The 19,363-nt window shown below is 40.3% G+C and overlaps 1 protein-coding gene across 1 annotated transcript; it reads left to right on the plus strand.

Annotated features, from left to right (window-relative positions):
* The first annotated feature begins 244 nt into the window (after window positions 1-244).
* Window positions 245-16,773, plus strand: cpm (carboxypeptidase M). The gene is made up of 9 exons (XM_030782682.1): window positions 245-265; window positions 683-863; window positions 4,495-4,592; window positions 7,312-7,481; window positions 12,190-12,377; window positions 12,771-12,941; window positions 13,249-13,401; window positions 13,853-14,001; window positions 15,769-16,773. The coding sequence occupies exons 2-9, from the start codon at window positions 698-700 to the stop codon at window positions 16,015-16,017; spliced, it is 1,344 nt and encodes a 447-aa protein (XP_030638542.1). The 5' UTR covers window positions 245-265; window positions 683-697; the 3' UTR covers window positions 16,018-16,773.
* Window positions 16,774-19,363: the final 2,590 nt, after the last annotated feature.

A 19,363-nucleotide genomic window follows, 5' to 3' on the forward strand; every position in this document is an offset into this window, starting at 1 on the left:
GATTTCTAAGCGGACGTGTTGAAACATAATATGTGATGACAAAGTGTGCGAATCAGGCACTGCGGCACGGCAGAGTGGGAAGTTTACTAACCCCTAGGTATGTCCCGCAGACGCTGTTAGCTGGTCCGTAGTGTGGGTTTGTTTTGGTAGTGTGTGACTGGACAGCCGACAGCGGCAGATTTTGCTCAGAAATCGCGACGTCTCATAAGAACTGGCATTTCAACGTGGTGTCAGCGGAAACTTTGACAGGCTACACACTGACAAGGTAAACTCTTCTGCCATTTCGCAAAGGTTTCTGTTGAACCACACTTTTCGACCTGTTTTTGTACGACTAAGATTTCATTCATCTTTAGTTTTTTGAATCATTGCGAACTGTCTGTGAGTTCCATATTCTCTGCAAGTGTTAATTGTTTTGTGTATATTTAAACTTCAGAAATGACGGGTGATAAGAATAAATGGTGGTTAACGATAAACTCAGTTAAAGCATGACCCAAACTACGGAGTAAACAATGTACGAGTCGTCGAAGTTATTATTTAACCAGTTAGGTTTTGTCAGAGCGTAACAGAGATTCTAAGTATAATTTTAATTTAATCCTCTCTTCATTTTATTTCTCATCGTTCTTGACTCAGTAGAAAAGGTGTTCGGAGTCTTTTTCACTGTGAAATTTCTCCCACTGTACAGGTTACGGTCGTCACAATGTTTGTCGTTTCGCTGTGCTTGTATTTTGGAGTATGGGTGTCATCAGCTCGTGGTCTTGAGTTCCGCTACCATAACTCAATTGAAGTTGAACAGTACTTAAAAACTGTCAACAGGAACCACCCAGAATTCACGCATCTCCACAGTATTGGTAAATCCGTGGAAGGTAAGCAAACAAACTCTTCTGTTGAAAAATAAATAAATAAATGAATAAATCCACAGATCAGAACTGTTATAATAACGCTTTAGAAAGTACATGGGATTCTACACTCTCCAACTGTGTGAAATACACATTATTTCCTCTAGCAGGTAGCTCAGTCTTGCTTCCACCCTCATGTGTCTGGACCCAACTCATATACAGAGCTGAATGATTGCAGGACATTGAGTGCACTTTCATCATCAGCTCTGGTACTATATGGCATAGTGACTTTGTGGTGCTTGTGAAGGAAGGCATGTAATGTGCTGCATTTGGGGCTGAGGATGGTGACAGATATGCACAGCAGGTTGAGTCTTCTCCTCTCATCAGAGGACCCTTTGTGATGGTCTCTCTGCTGGTGCCAGCAGCTGGCAACTCAGAGGCATGTGTGAAGACTAAACAAGCTGTTAATATTTCACCCTGGCCACAGCTCTACTGCCTCAGCCTGCCACCTATTCCCATAAGCCTAGCAGACAAACTGCTCACAAGTGCCCATACTGGAAATATCAAAAAGACACAAGTCTAAATTGGCAAAGAAAAAGTCGTGAACCATGTGTACGGTATACGGGAAATACAGCTTTTTGGAATAGTTGTGTGTTAAGGACACCTAAGGAAAATTAGCCTCACCCATTTTTTTAAATTTCCAAACTAATTCAAATATAAGTGACAAATGACGGATGTCACTTACAAAATATCAGCAATGAATATTTTTTGCGGGGATTTTCCCCCCGCTTCAGATTAAAAATATATTTAATCTGTTTCAGCTCTCAGGGAAAACTGTATAACTTTTTTCAACACCGTCTGATAACAACCCACCAGCCATTTTCCCTAGGCAGCAAAATCTCCTAATTGCACACATATGGCACTGCACCGTAAACATTCTGAATGCAACTTGCATTCTTTTGAAGTGCAGACATGTGTGCAGTGTGAATGAAGCACTCAGTAATTTGAGAATTCACATGCACACAGAACTTGCTACTCCCCATAGTTTCAGTGGAGGGATGCAGGCAAATGCTTCCTCTTCCTTTTCAGGCTCTTCCGGCTGACAGTATTTGTCACAGACTTTTACACCTCCGAAGTGGCACCAGGCTCCTCCGCAGTCCAAACGAGGGCCGTGACTGGGCCGCCCGGGCCCCACATCTTGAGTTGCTGCGTATTGTTAAGGGTTTAGATCCCAAGGTGCAAAGGTGGTCATCACCACTACTGGGAAGAAAATGTGAGTCAGTAGACAAGATGGGTGCTTTGATGTGTGGGAACAGTCCTGTATTTTGTTACATTTAGTCAACACTTAGACACAACAGCAGATAGAGATCTTGCCACGAGCTTTGGTACGTTGCGAGCGGTACTTCCCTTGAAGTGCTGCTCTGACACGAAAGTTGTCATGTCGTGTGGCGTGGCTCACTGTATCAGCTGCTGCTTGCTGGGTGATAACAGGGCAAGCATAGAAACAGCAGTTGAAAGCAGAGAGCTCAGAAGTGTTTCTGGCTGCACTGGCCCAGCTAGGTAAGGAATGACGGGCTGTCCTTTCTGCTACACAGTGTATTACATCACAGTAATCCATATGCAGGCTTTGACAAAAAAAAAAAAGAAAGAAAGAAAGAAAGTTCAGTCAGCAGTCATTTTCCAGTTGGATTGAACGGATAGTGTGCTCATCATATGTCTGATCTCGAGGTCAGATATGCCTTTGTCTGGTTCTGCTGTTCCAAAGCCATTCAAGTCAAACAACCATAACAGGAAAGTAAATATGTAACTATGCTTGTGCCATGTAAGCTCCGTTGTGACCTGAGCTCAAAAACTCTAAGATAAAAAAAAACAACAACAAAAAAAAAGCCTCTGATCTCAGTTTTTGCATGGTCACTGAATAGTAAATGCTGATGATTGTAAATAATGATGTCACCCAGCGGCATTTCACTGGAAACTCACCGTGTGCATGAGGTTTCACTCTTGGCTATGCTAGGATATAATGCTGGTATTGAGGAAAAAAACACTGCTGCCAAGTCCCTCCCTCTCTCTCTCTCTCTCTCTCTCTCTTTCTCTCTCTCTCTCTCTCTCTCTCTCTCGCAGTAGAGCTCAGATACAAATATGTAGCTCAACGGCATACTACAACCTCTGGAGCGGATAGCATGAGAGGTTCTCTCACCACAGGTAGTGACATAGATCTGCCACATTTACAAGAGACAGCAAGATTTCTTCATGTTTGCTCTGAGACTGGAATTTGTGCTCAATTAGCTGATTAAAACCTCAACTGAACCTGTGACAGAAGTCTTTAAAGACTCCTTACTAGAACCAAATCAGGTTAAGAGGCACTCAAAGCTAATCCCAAGACATAACCGCTCCACTTATAAATTAGTTAACGTTCCAGGAAACAAATTAATCTATATAATGCCATGAACCATGTGCCTCTGAGTGGCTCAACATCACCATATTCATGTGAGTAGCTTCATTCCTACTCCCATGATTTGGGAGTTTGTTTGGTCACAGATGACTGTATTAGCTTGGTTTGACTAACGCCAGTTTAATCTCATTGTCTGCAGTCTATGCAAGGTCAGGGGCATGATGCTGAAAAACTAGAGTTAATCCAGGACACCGGCTGCTGTGGCTGGACTTTGGTCTGACTTCTCTGACCTCGCTTGCTTTCCTCCGTCAAAGTCGTCGTCAAAGTGGGGGAGCTGTGATGGAGCCCCTCTGTACCATTTTATTCTCAGCATTTGTTTATTTGGCGACAGTGAACTGGGAACTAATAAAAGCTAATAACTAGATGAGCTCACAGTATAATCAGCTGCCAATAAAACCTTATGAAGCCAAAACATTATGTACTGTTCTGTGCACATTGTGACTTAATTGTTTACTTACTGTTATTAGCAATAGTAAAAGTAAATTATACTGCTTTCCAGAAATAAGTAGTCTTGTGACAGGAGTATACCAGAATTCAAATCAAATTTTCTGTGTCTCAGAGTATCTTAACAAAGTTTAACAGCCTTTCAGAGTTGTAGACATGAACAATAAAGACCTTGTTTAAGCTTTGCTTTGCATGTACAGTGAAAAAGGAAGCAGGTACAGTGCCTTATGTGATCAGATGGTGATTTGGTTGTTGGCTCAAAACATATGTTATCAGAATCAGATATCAGTCTGATTGAAGTGCTTTTGGATGATTCACCACATAAAACCTCAGTATCTACCAGACTTTGGATGTGAATATATATAATGGAGCTGCTTTAGTTTACTCTCGTGAAGAAATAAGATGGGGCCCAAGTTTGGATGACTGTGCAAACAGCAATGTCTCCTTCCTCTGTCCCAGCATTAGACTGGCTTGAGGATTTTGCGCTTCTGACACACTCCTCAAAGAGCATGCTCAGACTTGCTCAATGTGCACTGACCTCCCATTCATGATGCAGCATTGGAGAGAGTCTGCCATGGGATTGGGTTGCCAGGTGCCAGTTTAGATTATTGAAAACATTATTTGAATGTCTTACTGAGATTCTAGATAACAAAACATAAGGAATCATGAGCTCAGTGTAAGTTTCATTAGCAGCGTATTCACTTGCAAATGACATGGTGATTCTCCAATGGAGACAGTGGTGTATTTCTGATTTGTTTGCAGGAAGAGATCTCTGGGTCCTTATCCTTGGCAAACATCCCCGAGAACACAAGACTGGGATTCCAGAATTCAAATATGTTGGCAACATGCATGGAAACGAGGTAAGCTCATCAGCACACAGGACGTGCTCTCTCTAAACAAACAGGCCAGTTGTGTCAATATTCCTTGCCTTTTCCGTTATTATTTCATTGGACAAAATCTCCCTCACGTGACCAATATTGTTCGCAGGGACAAGCTTCTTATAATGAAGAAGAGCTCTCAAGGGTATTCTTTGAAATTGTTAGCCTCATTTGATACAGTAGACAAACCCACTTCTAAGAAATTCCTCAGAAAGTAACAAAATGGACCCAGCCTTGCATGTCCGATTCTTTTTAACATAGCTAAATTTGGAGTTGGAACAAGCTCCTTAAATAGATGTGTCTCTACGTCATGTTTGGGGTGGACAACGACACACCAAGGCCTGTGGGAAAGGAGGTCTGCGCACAAAGACGTTACAGTCCGCGGACCTCCCAAGCCACAGATGCAAGCAGCGGAGTGTGACTCACGCTGGAGAATGCCGGGAGCAAGGGGAACTCTTTCACCAAATCCCCAAACCCCCTCCTCAAACTGAGTGCTATTGTTAGTCCAGTGGAGGGTTAAATCAAGCTGAATTTCTAGAACAAGAGAGATGGAAAGGGTGAGAGAGGAAGCTGAAAGGACAGAAAACAGTGGTGAGTATAGTTTTAAGATAATAATTAGCAGGCCAGTAAAGTCAGGTGCACTCAACAAGGATCAGCCAGCACACTTCCATATCAACATTCTATGAAATCTATTCATATATCCCAAACATTTGCATTTTTTCTAAGTCTTCTGCGTAAAAGTATAAATACTATACTAGAGAGACGGGTAATTATAGTGAGAACATTAAATTTTTCTACATTGTCTTCACAAACTGATGTTTTGAAAACAGAGCCCAGCTGTCGCAGACAGCTTGTGCAACTCTGATGAGCACTAATGACTGTTTTAGTCCATGACACAGTCCTTTTGTCAAGCTGTGAATGGCCAGGTGCTTTCTTTATGAGGCCGTTTAAGAGACGTCAGAGATGGTTGAGATACTGATGAATGACTGACTGTACATGATAGCAGAAAGGAGAACAGTGGAACCTGGAGCAGGAAAAGCCATACATGGTCAGAGGGATTAAACGGGGACAAGAGTCCTGGACCAAAGAAGCCAGCTCAGTGTGACGAGGCTGTCTTTTTCCAGCTCCGGTTTTGCTTTCACCTTAAATTATGCTACTTCATGTCCTGAGGGGCAAAATTGCTGTTTGAACAAGCTGCACTGCATAAAGGCATGATTGTGAATATTTGCTCAGCCACTAGTCCTGCAAGAACCTTTAACAGTAGTTTCTCTTCTTTCTTTCTCTCACTTCTCGCATGTTGTTTCGACTTTACTGCTCTCGTGCGTGCCAGCTTAATTTGATTTTCTAACAGTTTTACGAGGAACAGAGCAGGACCAAAAGTTGGGTGGTCCTGACCTTATTGAAACAGTCTTAGAGTATGAGGGCTGTGGAAATGAAACCTGAATGACTGGTAGTCTTGGAGAATGCTGTTGATGTACACCTGCCAGGTCCCTACGGATGAGGGTGGAACATGTGTGCAACACAAAGAACTGACACGCACGAGTCAACAGACATTCAGTCAAAATACTGCAATAGTAAAACAATGCCCTCCATTTCCACAGGTGTTAGGCATCATCTATAGTCTGTAGCCATGCCTCTTTTGAAATAACTCACTGTGAGAGAAAGTCTATAGACCCACAGGTGTAAGGAGTGCACTCAGATAATAAAAAAAAGGTTGCCTGCTAAATGAGGCGAAAAATAAATGGGAAATCTAGGTGGGGTTGACATGGAACAAACAATGCAACACTCCCCAAAATCACAAAATTACATAGTTGTCATTATGCATCATCAGTCCAAATCTCGGGTGATATTTGGAGCCCTAAGAGCAAGGACTAGAACTCACGAAAGAGGGATTTTACTTCTTTTTTTTATTTCTTGTAGACTGGGGCGTCATTATTTCCCTCCAGCTAAAAAGCTTATACCTGAACTCTCTTCTGTCTTAACATTCTGTGTGTGTGTGTGTGTGTGTGTGTGTGTGTGTGTGTGTGTGTGTGTGTGTGTGTGTGTGTGTTCTCAATGCAAGTATGTGTCTGTCCACACACTGACAAATTAGTTCATTGAATGACTTGTTGAAACTGCTGTGATTTAAAGTGAGTGTGTCTCTTTGTGTATAAGGGAGTTTGTGTGTGTGAGGAACTTCAGGGTGTTACGAGATCCCTTTTAGAAGAAGAAAATAACAGTAATTGTAGAGACAGGACAACAGTGAAAATCAGTCCAGTAGTGAAGACTGAGGTTCTGCCCTGGGCTCTGCTGGTTCTAACTTGTGCTTCATAATCACAGCTTTGTGTGTGAAGGCTCCTATCACCCGACACGGGGTTAGCGTGTGGTTCATGGGAGGTTCACATAAACTGAAGTTTTACTCTGTACTTGCTCATGGGATATTGGCAAGGCTTATCTGCTATGAAGATCATAACACATGAGGGAAATACAGACAAATCATGAGACTGATGATTATATATTGCATCAAGGAACATCAAAGCTCTGTGTTTGCATCTCACTACACATAGTATGACATGTTTTCACAGCCAGGTCTCCTTCAACATACTCCTTTATTTGGTTCAGTGCAAATGATGTTGTAATGTTTGTTGAAAGGCGACAGATAGATGAACATCAGCTGTACCTGTGCAGGTGCGTAACAGTGTTTGTCTTTCGGTGTGTGTAGGTGATTGGACGAGTGCTACTGCTCCAGCTGATTGACCACCTGACCAAAGGTTATCTGACTGACCCTCTGGTGACTCGCCTGCTGAATAGCACACGTGTGCACATCCTGCCGTCCATGAACCCAGACGGCTTTGAGGCTGCCGACCGGAATTGCTTATACTCACAGGGCAGGTGAGTGAAAGAGAGAGAGAGAGAGAGAGGGAGATTTAAAGGTTTCTCTTTTGTAGATTGTAGCACTGCATTTTACATTATTTATTTACCGACATAAGGCTGCTAAATAAAACAAAATACAAAGCTATTAAACATACAAAGCATTTCTTTGTCACTGTTGTTTTGAATGGGGAAGCTTTTGTAAATGTAAGTCAAGCTTTATATAACTGCAGCAACGTTTTGAATAGAAATACGGTCACTCTTCACACTGAACATAATTTAAAGGACGGGCTTATTAACGACTGAATAGTTCAAGGTCAGGAAATGTAACATTTGTGTAACATTTGAGAAGAACTTGTGTTTGTGATCTATACTGATTTCCTCATGGGCACTGAAGAACACTGTCAGTTTGTGTAATGCACACAGGGAACATTGGGTAGCTGTCTTGTGTGTTTAGGCCTCAGTAGTCCAAGCAGGATCTGATCCCTGCGTTTGATCACAGAATGTTTATGGAGACATGGTCTGTCACAATCTCAGATCATCCAAATCACTGAGATAAGCAAGAAACAAAGGCTCAAAACAGAATGCTTATCATGTCTGAGAGATTTCCCTCATATACACACACTCACACTCTCTCTCTCTCACACACACACACACACACATGCACACGCACACGCACACATTTCCATATTCTCATTTTCTTCTTAAACACACAGGTTATTCCTGTTCAGAGGCAGTTTGGATGTTCAGAGACACTGTGTTGGTACACACCAAACCCAAAACAAAGGAAAAGTCTCATCTATGTTTTGCTAAGACAATGCTGATATACAGACCTCAAAGAGATAAGCTAAATCGTGGTTTTCTGAAAAAGTTTATTTTCTATGTATGGTTGGAGTTAGGCTCCGCTTATCTGATTAGGAAGGAGACCATCTTTCACAGAACAGATTTGTTCCCTTCTACCGAACTTCTTTTTACCGGAAATGTCATTATCAAACATTTCCTTCTGATTGAAGAGACGATAATCAAAGAATCTTTGAAATCAAAGCACAACATTTTATTGTTTGTTTTACTCTGATTATGAAACCAATGATTTTTCCATCACAAACAGTAAGATGAAGGAAGTGAATAATTAAGTCAGACAGACAGTGGTAGACCACTGGGAGAGAGTAACATTAATCAAAGAAAGGCCCTCATGAGTCATGAAAGGTGAACAGAGCGACATCTGGAGGCCCAATTAACATGGCCTCTCTAACCCTGGATTCTCATTAATGGGAATGTATCCATTCCTCAAGTCCAGGCCATGGCCACTCAACAATGTAGTGCTGGTGGAGGGGTTGAAAAGACAGGTCTGAAAGGGGTGGGGGAAGGGGGACTTTCCCGAAGTCACTTCAACCAACTAATACCGAACCAGCCAACGCCCTTGAACAAAGAACCAAACCACACTGCAAAGGTTTCGCCTGAGCTACTCCATCTTTCTCTAGATCTAGATGAAACATTTTACAGGGTTTTTTTTTTTTTGTTGTTGTTTTTTTTTCTCGAGACAGCAGCAAAGTTGAGTGGATAGAGCTGAGGCTAAACAGAGCTATTTCATTTCTCTGAGGGATAGTGAGACAGAGGAAAGCAGCTGGGACTGCTGTGGTATTTTTACTCACTGGATCCTCTCCTCCCTCTTTGCGGTCTGTTCCCGCTCTCGCACTTGGCTTCCTGTGAGGCTGCCCCAATTACCCCTGTTCTCACTGTGAAGAAACCAGCTGTGACACAGTATACCAGAGCTCTTACCCCTGCACCCAGACAGATCTATTAAGTAGTGGGTACCTAGAGGTATACTAGGTTTAAATATTGTTTCCAAAAATATTCCTCTGTTACCCCCAGAGATTTTACATGTTTGTTCTATTCCCAAATTACATTTTATGTTTTTGCTAATTAAGAGTTTTAGGATTAGTTTACTTCATGAATCATGTGTCATGAGTTTGAGGTTACCTAGGAAATGAATTTAAGGAACTCTGTCTCCAAAGACTGTGATTCATTTCATAAGCTTCAGAAACACATTTATTCGATAAAACATTGCTAATCAATCTCCATTCTGTTCCTATATTTGACAGTTTACAGATTTATGTTATGTTATTCTATCCAGAAAAGCCTTAGCTGAAGAAAACACAGATGTTCTACAGAAACACATCACATCCCATTCATTTTTTCTTTTTTTTTTTTTTGTTCATAAGAAGCTGCGATGCCTTTTCTATATTCAGTAACTATCATTCTGCGGTGCTGCTCAGATTTCTGTTCAGTGCGACAGTCATGTTTCCTTCAAATTTGCAAAAAGAAAACTTTTGAGGGCTTTGCGGCCATACATAAAGATCAAAATGTTCCATGAATGTGCCAACCTTGTGCCCTGTGCCCTCTATATACTGAAGATGGACACACACACACACACACACACACACACACATCTAATTAAAGCCACCAGTGTCTCAAATGAGAATGCTGTAACATGAAACAGATGTTGAAAATAACAGAACCAAAGCCACAGTGGTCATCTCTTGATCCATGAGGTCAGTCATAGTCCTGTAGCTGCACATGTGGCCAAACAACATCTTGAATTCATATCAACATCTCATGCAGCTAAGAAACTGACATGGACATCGACAGCGACAGCGATAGCAGCACCCTACAAGAGAAGAGCTGCAGTAGAATGAAAATGGTTTTGTCATGAGGTTATAAACCACGGTTCATTTGAATGTAAACACTGTCTTGGTCCTTTTACTGGACTCATTCATCACTGTTTGAGGGGTCAGAGAAGAGGAGGGGATGGCAGGTCTGCGCTGCACCTTACAGCTCAGGTCACAGTTGAGTAAGAGGCCAAGCACACGCACCATCCCTAATGGAAACTCCCAAGAGTAGTTTTAGGGAAATTGTTTATAGATCTAGAGGCTGTTTATCAAGTGTTTTCATGAGAAGACGTGACTTAGTAGACATATATCAGCCTAAATGTGCCCTCTGGTTCTGGGATGTCGAGTGCCTGACAAAGCCAAAGAATGAAAAGCAGACATTGTATATTTCAGTGTATGACTAATTTAGTGGAAGAGGATAAACTATATTAGAGAGGGATCATGTGTGTGTAACCAATTATCATTTAAGGGCTTTCAAGCAGCAGGCAGGAGCCAATACTTGTAGAGGAACTTGCATTAATAGTAGCCAGCTCATTCTTTCTTTCCACCATCCAAGTTAAACAAAGAGTTGTTGAATGAAAGCAGGCCCTGCGTTTTTAATTGGCTAATGAGTGTCAGCTGTATTGTGAGAGCAGGAACAAACTGTTTGCGTGAATAGAAACAACCTCTATTTGCATTCCCAACAAAAATCACAGTAAAAATGTGCCATATTTCCTGTTTACTATGACGTTTTTTATGTTTTCTGTGACCACCCAAAGAAGTTTATCAAAATGCCTTAACTGATTTCATCAAAATGTAGCACAGAAGTTCCTAGTGTGCATTTCAAAACAGTGTTTTCATCTTATCCCGTGGTTGCAAAAGATGTCAAGAAAAAGGGGATAAAGTGTCTTCAGGACTTAAAAAAAAATATACAACTGCGCCATAAAACACAAAGCTACTTTGGCTGTTATATGTGACATGAAATGAGAAGAAATGAGAGCTAAATGGAGCTGAATGAGTGAAACACTGCAGTGGTATATCAAATTACTGTTACAGTAAACACAGAGGAATCCCTGAGAGAGGCATTTCTCAGTGAGTGCTGACAGTGCTGCTCTGTAGCGGGGATCAAGACAGAACATCACACTGTGTTTAAACAGCGCCAGCCCCCTCCCGCCAGTACCACTGCAAACCAAGCTAATCCCCCAGTCAGCGGCAGGGCTTTCTCTGCCCAACCCTAACCCTAACAGAAATGTCTGGCTTTGCTAATCTCCATTAAGGACCAACATCACTCAAAACTTCAAAACAACAAACCAAAGATAACAATTGTTAATTGTTGATAGGCAACAATTAGAGAGTACTAAGACCTTTGTTCTGATGGCTTCAGAACTGCATAACTTCATCACGCCCATCTACATTTCATGTCAGTCAGAATAATAAGAAGCTAGTGTAGTAGGTAGTTTGGGTTTGGCAAAAAATGACAATGAAATCTTGTAATGTTTAACAAAACGTTCGTCCAGTTTGAGTGATGCAAAGTCCTGAGGTTCACCGATCTTCACTGTTCTGAATTAGGTCACTCGTACAGATGCCAAAGGTCCAATTAAACCTGAAGACAGAGCTAACGCAAGGTCTCAGGAAGCTAAATTAAATCAAAAGCGCAGTTTCCTAGCCATTTTCTATGTGAATAGTTTCATGTCAAGTGGAGAGGGTGGGGTGTACAAAGAGCCTCCTGTGTGTAGAGAGAGGAGGCAAGGCAGTGGGATTTTTAATAGCACTGTGATATTTATCTTCCCCCTCTTCACCGAGTTTGAACAAAGTCAGTAAATATACTGAGCAGTCTTTTAACCTCTCGTCTCCCTGTGAGAATATTTAGATTTGGGCTATTGATATTGGGTTTAATTCAGGACTTAGTCCTTTTAAAAGTCAGCTTCTTCTCCAGAAAATCTAAAATTCTATATTGACTAATGCATAAGCTTATGTACATGTAATAATCCAGTAGAAACTGTAAACTCGTTTTAGTCATGCTTGTGTCAATGCTGTTATGATAATTGAACGTATTGCTTTTACCTCATGACCCCTGGCAGGTTCAATAAGAACGGAGTGGATCTGAACCGTAACTTTCCAGATGCGTTCTCCAGCAGTGAGGAGCAGGAACCCGAGAAGGAAGTGCAGGCAGTGATGAACTGGTTGAACTCCGAGGCCTTTGTCCTTTCAGCTAACCTCCACGGAGGTGCTGTGGTGGCCAGCTACCCCTATGACAACAGCAATGGAGGTCAGTCAGTCTCACGCATATACCCACAGGAACACACACACACAAAGAGAGAGAGTATAAAAGCTGTCTCTTTAAATTCTGTGATTCTTGTGAAGATTGATGAAGCGGATGGTAATCATGTGGCTTACACTAAACCCAACATTTAAACTTCAGAGTTACGTTTCATTAACTCTAAGAATGTGTGAAATATGATGTGTGACAGATGATTATTTTTCCAAGATTTTGTGCTCGGTCATAAATCAAGTTCTACCTCAGCTGTAATTCTGAGCGTAACTCCTGATTTACTGGAACTGGCCTGATCTGCATTTGAGTAGTGTGTAAACAAATACAGCATATTTGTTGAATAGAGGTATTTCATCTAAATCTGGGATATTTCATCTTAATCTAAACTAGGAGGTGAGCTGCAAGGAGGTGCTAGCATTTCTCCCGACAATGACGTTTTCATCCACCTGGCAAAAAACTATTCCTTCACTCATAACAGTATGCACAAGAGTGACAGCTGCTACGATTCCTTGAGCTTCACAGATGGCATCACCAATGGGTATCACTGGTACCGTCTCCCAGGTTAGTCTGGGAGGCCCTCTTTGGAATGGTGTCATTTCAGAACATAAAACCAAGAACTTTCTTGGAAGTTAATTTACCATGGTTGTTGGCCTAAATTAGCACTGAATAATAGGAGCTATGACAAATCCTGCTCCACCTCATTGTGCTATTCAGCACTCTTTCCCTCTCTACCCTGGTTTTTTCTGCTTACACAACACTAATGGAAATTAGCCATGCAATGCTAAACAGATGAAGCAATGAAATGGTTGCTTATGTCCAAATATTTGCCAATTCTGTGACCCACTGAAATGCCTTCGTCTGTTGTCAGGAGGCATGCAGGACTATAACTATGTCTGGCACCAGTGTTTGGAGATCACCCTGGAGTTGTCCTGCTGCAAGTATCCCCCAGAGAGAGAACTGCCAGGACTCTGGCAAGACAACAAGGCTGCACTGCTAGCCTACATGCAACAGGTCCACCTAGGTCGGCTCTCTTAATATACCCTACTCACACTCATGAAAGTATTTTAACTTGTTTTATTTAACTTGTTTAATAAAAAAAACAACAAAATAAATCCCAGAAATATAGATTAGTACAACATAAAATTATACATTCAATACTCAGTACATTTAATACAATCTTGTAGTACAACAAAAGGTAATATAAAATGAATTTCATAAAAGGGTTCAGTTACAGCTCAGTTTACTGTACACTGTACCACACCTAACAATTATGTGACTGTAACTGCAGTCTGAGGAATTTGAGATCTTAATTGACCCTAAACTGAGGTCATAGTCAGTCACATAACAATGTCAGTATTACCCAAATCCTGCTGTCTTGACCACAGGAAGAGATAATGGGATATCAGATTTTGTGCTAGTGCTGAGATTGACATTGACTATGAGACTTAATGGCATTCTCTTGGCTGGTGCAGGCGTAAAGGGCCAGGTGATGGACTCCAATGGAAACCCCCTACCAAACGCCGTGGTAGAGGTGGAGGGACGACACAACCTCTGCCCCTTCAGGACAGATCGCAACGGGGAGTACTACAGACTGTTACTGCCTGGAAAATACACCATAAAGGTATGATGAAGCCCTCTAGTGGTAAAAGTCTTTTTTATGTAGTTGAAACGAGGCAGAACTATGAAAAGACGAAGGAGGACCTCTAAGGGACGTTTTTTTTTTCCAAGGAGGACAAATTTCAAGAACATCTGTAAAAGGACACAGCTTAAAAACTAACAGCTTAACTTTTTTCACTTGACAAAAGTGAAAGACAAAACCCACATAGTGGGACAGCTGGCACAAATTTCTTCGGCACTGGAAAGAAAGTTGACACCATAGGTTTTCAGTTAGTCAGGGATTTTTTAAACAAACAACAGAGGAATGTGCAGAGCACGCCAAAATTCTACTATTTTATGCCACTATTCTCTAGGAACTGAGCCTATACCAAAAAGTAACAAAATGTATTTAACTTTAAAGCAGAGGTGAGCATTCAGGGCCCTATCTGTGATCCAGCGAACAAAGTAAAAGGTTCAAATGTAAAAGGGCAAAAGTATTATCTGCAATGAAAATAAAGCTGATGGCTTTAGGTGAAACAAAAAGAGTAATGGTTAGGTTTAGGTAAGTAAGTTAAAGATGTAAAAGCTACATAGAAAAGCATGTTGTCTGGGGTAATAACTAGTTTTATTTTGTGAATTTTATTTCCTGTGCACTGCCATATTGTTATTATATCCCACTGTGAATTGTCGCAACTCAGCAACGTTAAGTAGGACATACGTAATTTGTAGTATTTCTAAATCCATCAATCTTTACAGCGGCAGAATGAAATGAAAATCACACTCAAAAGAGAAGCAATTTGTCATAATAGCAAGTTCACTGTACCCATCTCAGATACCTGTCCCATACTCCGTCTGGTCCACATCTCACTTTTTTCCAGAGTCATATTAATCATGGTCTTAGAATATGCTTTCAAAACACTGAAGAGCTGGCAGATGTAGGTTATGCTGGATCATTTCTGCTGGTTTCTAGCTAAGGGTCTTCACTTACTTAGAACTTTTATAAAGATTATGTTGAGTTGATGAGTCCCCTTTGATACATACAATACAGTAATTAAAATATTAATAAAAATCTTAAAGAAAATTATAAAATATTATTGAACAATATAGTGTAAAGAAAATCAAACGGATGTGGGTTATTTGATCTGAAATCACACAGAGAAATGGCATTTTGACATCCGCCAACTCCTATTCCTCTCAAATGATTTGTAGGCACATAGTTAAAGACAGATAAGCACTCATATGAAGTTCTTTAAAAAAATATATTATTTGATTTGTGAAAAAAGTTTAGTGACTGCATCAGAAGGGATATTTTGACTATGCAGAAGTCACAAACTAAGAGTTTCCATCACCCGATCATATCGAACTCTCCCTTCCCTGTGATTGCATGTAAGAACAATCAAGGATCTAACTGAATAAAATCATGTCTTCTTTTCAACGGACAGACAGTACATTCAGACAAACCCGTGCATCCATGTGTATCATGCTCAATTCTGTCTAAATGCTCCTGTCAAAATTTATGCAAGGTGCAAAAGCCTTATTGAAGTCATATGTCTGAATTTGCTAGGCTCACTAACATATAAATCTGTGGTAATAAATTTTGATACGACGACCTGTGATAAAACTCTATATCAGAGGTAACTACACTCTAAATGAAGACTCTAAATGTCTTGTCCTCTAAAAGTGCATAAAAAGAGAAACAATTCTCTAAAAAGATAAAGTCCTGCCTGAGGTAATTTTATGCCAGTAAGTTGTAAAAGCAATAATAAAGAAATGCTTCTGTTACTTTTCACAGGTGGTCTTTCCAGGACACAAGACACACATAGAGTCCATATCTGTACCATATGGCCCAGATAAATTCTCAGCCCTCACACACAATATCTACCTTCAGAGAAGTGACAGCAACACTGTCAACAGTGTGACCCAACCTGCTCCCCTGTGCACTTCTCAGGTGCTCAACTCTAAGGAAAACAGTGGTAGGGCCCTGCTGCCAGCCCACCTGACAGTCATACTAGCCTTAGCAATCCACAGACTACTATGGTGAGGAAAAAGCGTCATCCTCAGGATCATCATCATCATCCTCAGGATCATCATCATCATCCTCATCGTCGTCGTCATCATCATCATTATCACCTTAATATTATCATTATTATTATTATTCCCTAAGAGTTCTGCTTGTCTTGCACAAACACCTGAACCATTTTAACAGATCTGGATGTTTCATAACCACATGAGTTTACCAGTTATTTGGTACTAAAAAAGGACAAATCCAAGAAGCTGGAGAAAGTGTACGTGCCTTGGGCATGGTAAGCCTTCATTGGAACATTACACGCAGTGTCGTAGATATCTACATGGACAGGGCCGGGACCTGGATTGTATCTACAAACGCAGCTGTCACCCAGAAAAAAAATCACCCTCAAGTATAAGATTACTACAGAATGTGAACTTTTCTGTGTGAGCTGGCCCTGGGATTTGCCTGCACAGATATGCTTGATGTAAAACTGAAAGATAAGAAACCACAGCCTAAACATAAACTCAGGACAGTGATATTCATCAGTTCTTGGTATGGAAAAAATGATACAAAATCACAGTTGTGCATTGCGACAAGAATTAATTGGAGGGCTCTTCATCCTCTTGATCTCCAAGCAGTTGAGAGATTGTGTGTTGGTTAAGTCTGGCAATAAATGGGCCTATGAACAATGTGGAAACACGTGTGTAGCAAACAATGTAATGCTAGTGATTCTCACAGATGCCCACTAGAGGGAGCTCTTGTCCAAAGTAAAGTTAAGGGTGAATTGGCTTTTAAATTAGCGGATTTGTGACATCCCATTTTCAGGTGTCACAGCTGAGAGAAACCAAGGGAACAACCCAAGCAGACAATGACTAATTTTTTATAAATTAAAAAAATAATGTTTAGGACCATTTGAAAAGATATTTTTAAGGGCTCACTCATCTATCAATACCTGATTCCTTATTGAATTTGACCTATCTCTTTCAGTACTTCTTGGAAGTGTTATTTTGTATTTACAGAATTTAACAGATTTTTTAAGTTTTATAATTCAAATCCAAGATCAAATGTACACTCAGACCTTTATTAACTAAGGGATATCCAAATGGCCTTGCTAGCTCACTCCATGTCTCTAGGGACATTTTTCAAAAAGGATGAAAGTCCTCAAATATCTACAGCTGTGTTGTGCATTGGTTGTTTTTCTGTACTTTTTATGTATGTATCTCTTTGTGCTTTCTATATGTGGTGCTCCTTTGATGAGTTTATTAACTGGGAAAATATATGAGAGAAATTGTTGTCAAAAAAGAAAATTCAGACAGCAAGTACCTCCATGGAGGAGCAATGTATTTATTCATAAGCCAAAGAAGGATCTTAAGGCTGTTTGTCAAACCTTCCTCAGATCAACATACCTATTCTACCTCAAACTATAACTCACTAACCATTGCCTTCTGAAATAAACAAAAACATATCATTGCTATAATTTCTTTTTATTGTTGTTATTCTTATAATTAGTTGTAGTAGTAACAGTATTGTAAAGAGGGTTCTACTTTAGCATGTCTGAACACATACTGTAAATCCCTTAAAAATTAGGGTATTAAATATGTAGTGAAATTATGCAACTGATTTTAATCGTCTAGACATTACCTGACAGAGCCAAAGTTCAGATATCTTCAAAGAGGACACCAGGTCCTGCAGCCAAATGGACTAAATGCATACCTGGAGAGTTCTCTGATGTTTATCAGGGTTGTGTATAATTAAACATACATCTATCAAAATACATTGAAATGGCACCCTTCATAGAATCTGAACCCCTCTGTTTGTTTCTGAGAGATTCCTATAGGCAGAAGACAAAAAATAAGGCTACTTCATTTAGAGACCACATAGTTTTGGATGTGCAGATTCTAAAGGTTCCAATAGCTCCCAGTATCTACTGTGAACTGGAATCAGGATATGACTACAAAGTGCATTGAAAGGATCCAGTATGTTTTTATTATTATTATTATTTTATAACAACACAAAAGCAGATATTCATACATATAAGACCACTTAGTTAAACACCACCCTACTTGTTAATAACCCCCATGTTCACAAACTGTGGGATAAGCAGTAATCTGTCAGTGCATTTGGAAGCAGCATTTGTCACACAGTGCCACAAAGGCAACATAAAATGGTCCAAAAAAAAAAAAAAACCCTCCCGTGGGACATCAGGTCTAAAATTTGACTCATTATCCTTTCCTCTGAGTTACTGACTTTTATGAAGGTGTCTATTAAAGGTGTCTATTACATGTTAATAGATCAGAAAAGTATGAATTATTTTTAAATTTACTACATCGAAGGCCTGACAATTTAGAGAAGATTCCTCTCAGAAAAGAGAGAAATATGAAAACTTAAGCGGTAAGAGTTGCCAGTATTTATCCCAGAGGTCTTTAAAATGACATATTCAACATTTTAAACCAAGTCTAAATCTGTTACTTCTCAGTAACTGCATGGAAAGGAAAAACTAGAACCACAATCTAGAATTCTCCATTTGCTACCACCTGATGTGTTTACACAGTTCAAGAGGAATGTCATCTTTGTTACAGCACTGATGCTTTGCTACATGTAGCGTATTAAGCTCCCTCCCACATGCTTCATTACAGAGCTGCTCTGGTTTGTAAAGTGCTAAGTTGCTGGTGAAGTAAGGACTTGAAAACACAACTGAAATGAGTGTGTGAGTGAGAGTGTGTTTGCCAACTTGGCATCAGGGGGTCTAGACAGACAGCAAGTTGGGACATGTTTCCTGAGATTTAATGAAAAGTGGGCTCCTAGTAACAAAAGCGTTCTCTAGGTGATGAATGCAAAGAAGTCAACAAATGAAAAAGCCAGCTGACAAAGCGTATAGCTGTGACCTGACACTTACACTCAGTGCGTGTCAACTTTTTTTTTTTTTTTTTTTTTTTTAACAGACTGCAGAAATAAAGCATCAGCATTAGAACCATGATTTATTATTCTAAGCATAATTCTTGATGTGAGAGTGAGGGTGAAGGAAATTGAATTTATGCAGCAAAACAGCATGTGTGGGTGCTTCACATTTTAGCACCCAAGGCAAGAGCTTAAAACAGTGTTAAGCAAAGGTGAACTAACAAAAGACATTTTAGTGAAGAGGAAAAAAATCTGCAGATCAAGTGGGATAATCTATTCACTCAGTATCATCAACTTTCTGAGGTCTAAATAGTATTGCAACATTGTAACAGCTTTACAGTCTTTAAATATGTATTTTAAGAACAAACTCAAACATTAAATTAAAAGTAATCTGTTATACAGTAGTCCCCCGTTATCCGCGGGGTTATACGTTCCAAAACCCCCGTGGATGCCTGAAACCGCGGAAAATACCGAACCCTAG

The sequence above is a fragment of the Chanos chanos genome, chromosome 1 (assembly GCF_902362185.1).
Source record: "Chanos chanos chromosome 1, fChaCha1.1, whole genome shotgun sequence".
NCBI lineage: Eukaryota > Metazoa > Chordata > Actinopteri > Gonorynchiformes > Chanidae > Chanos > Chanos chanos.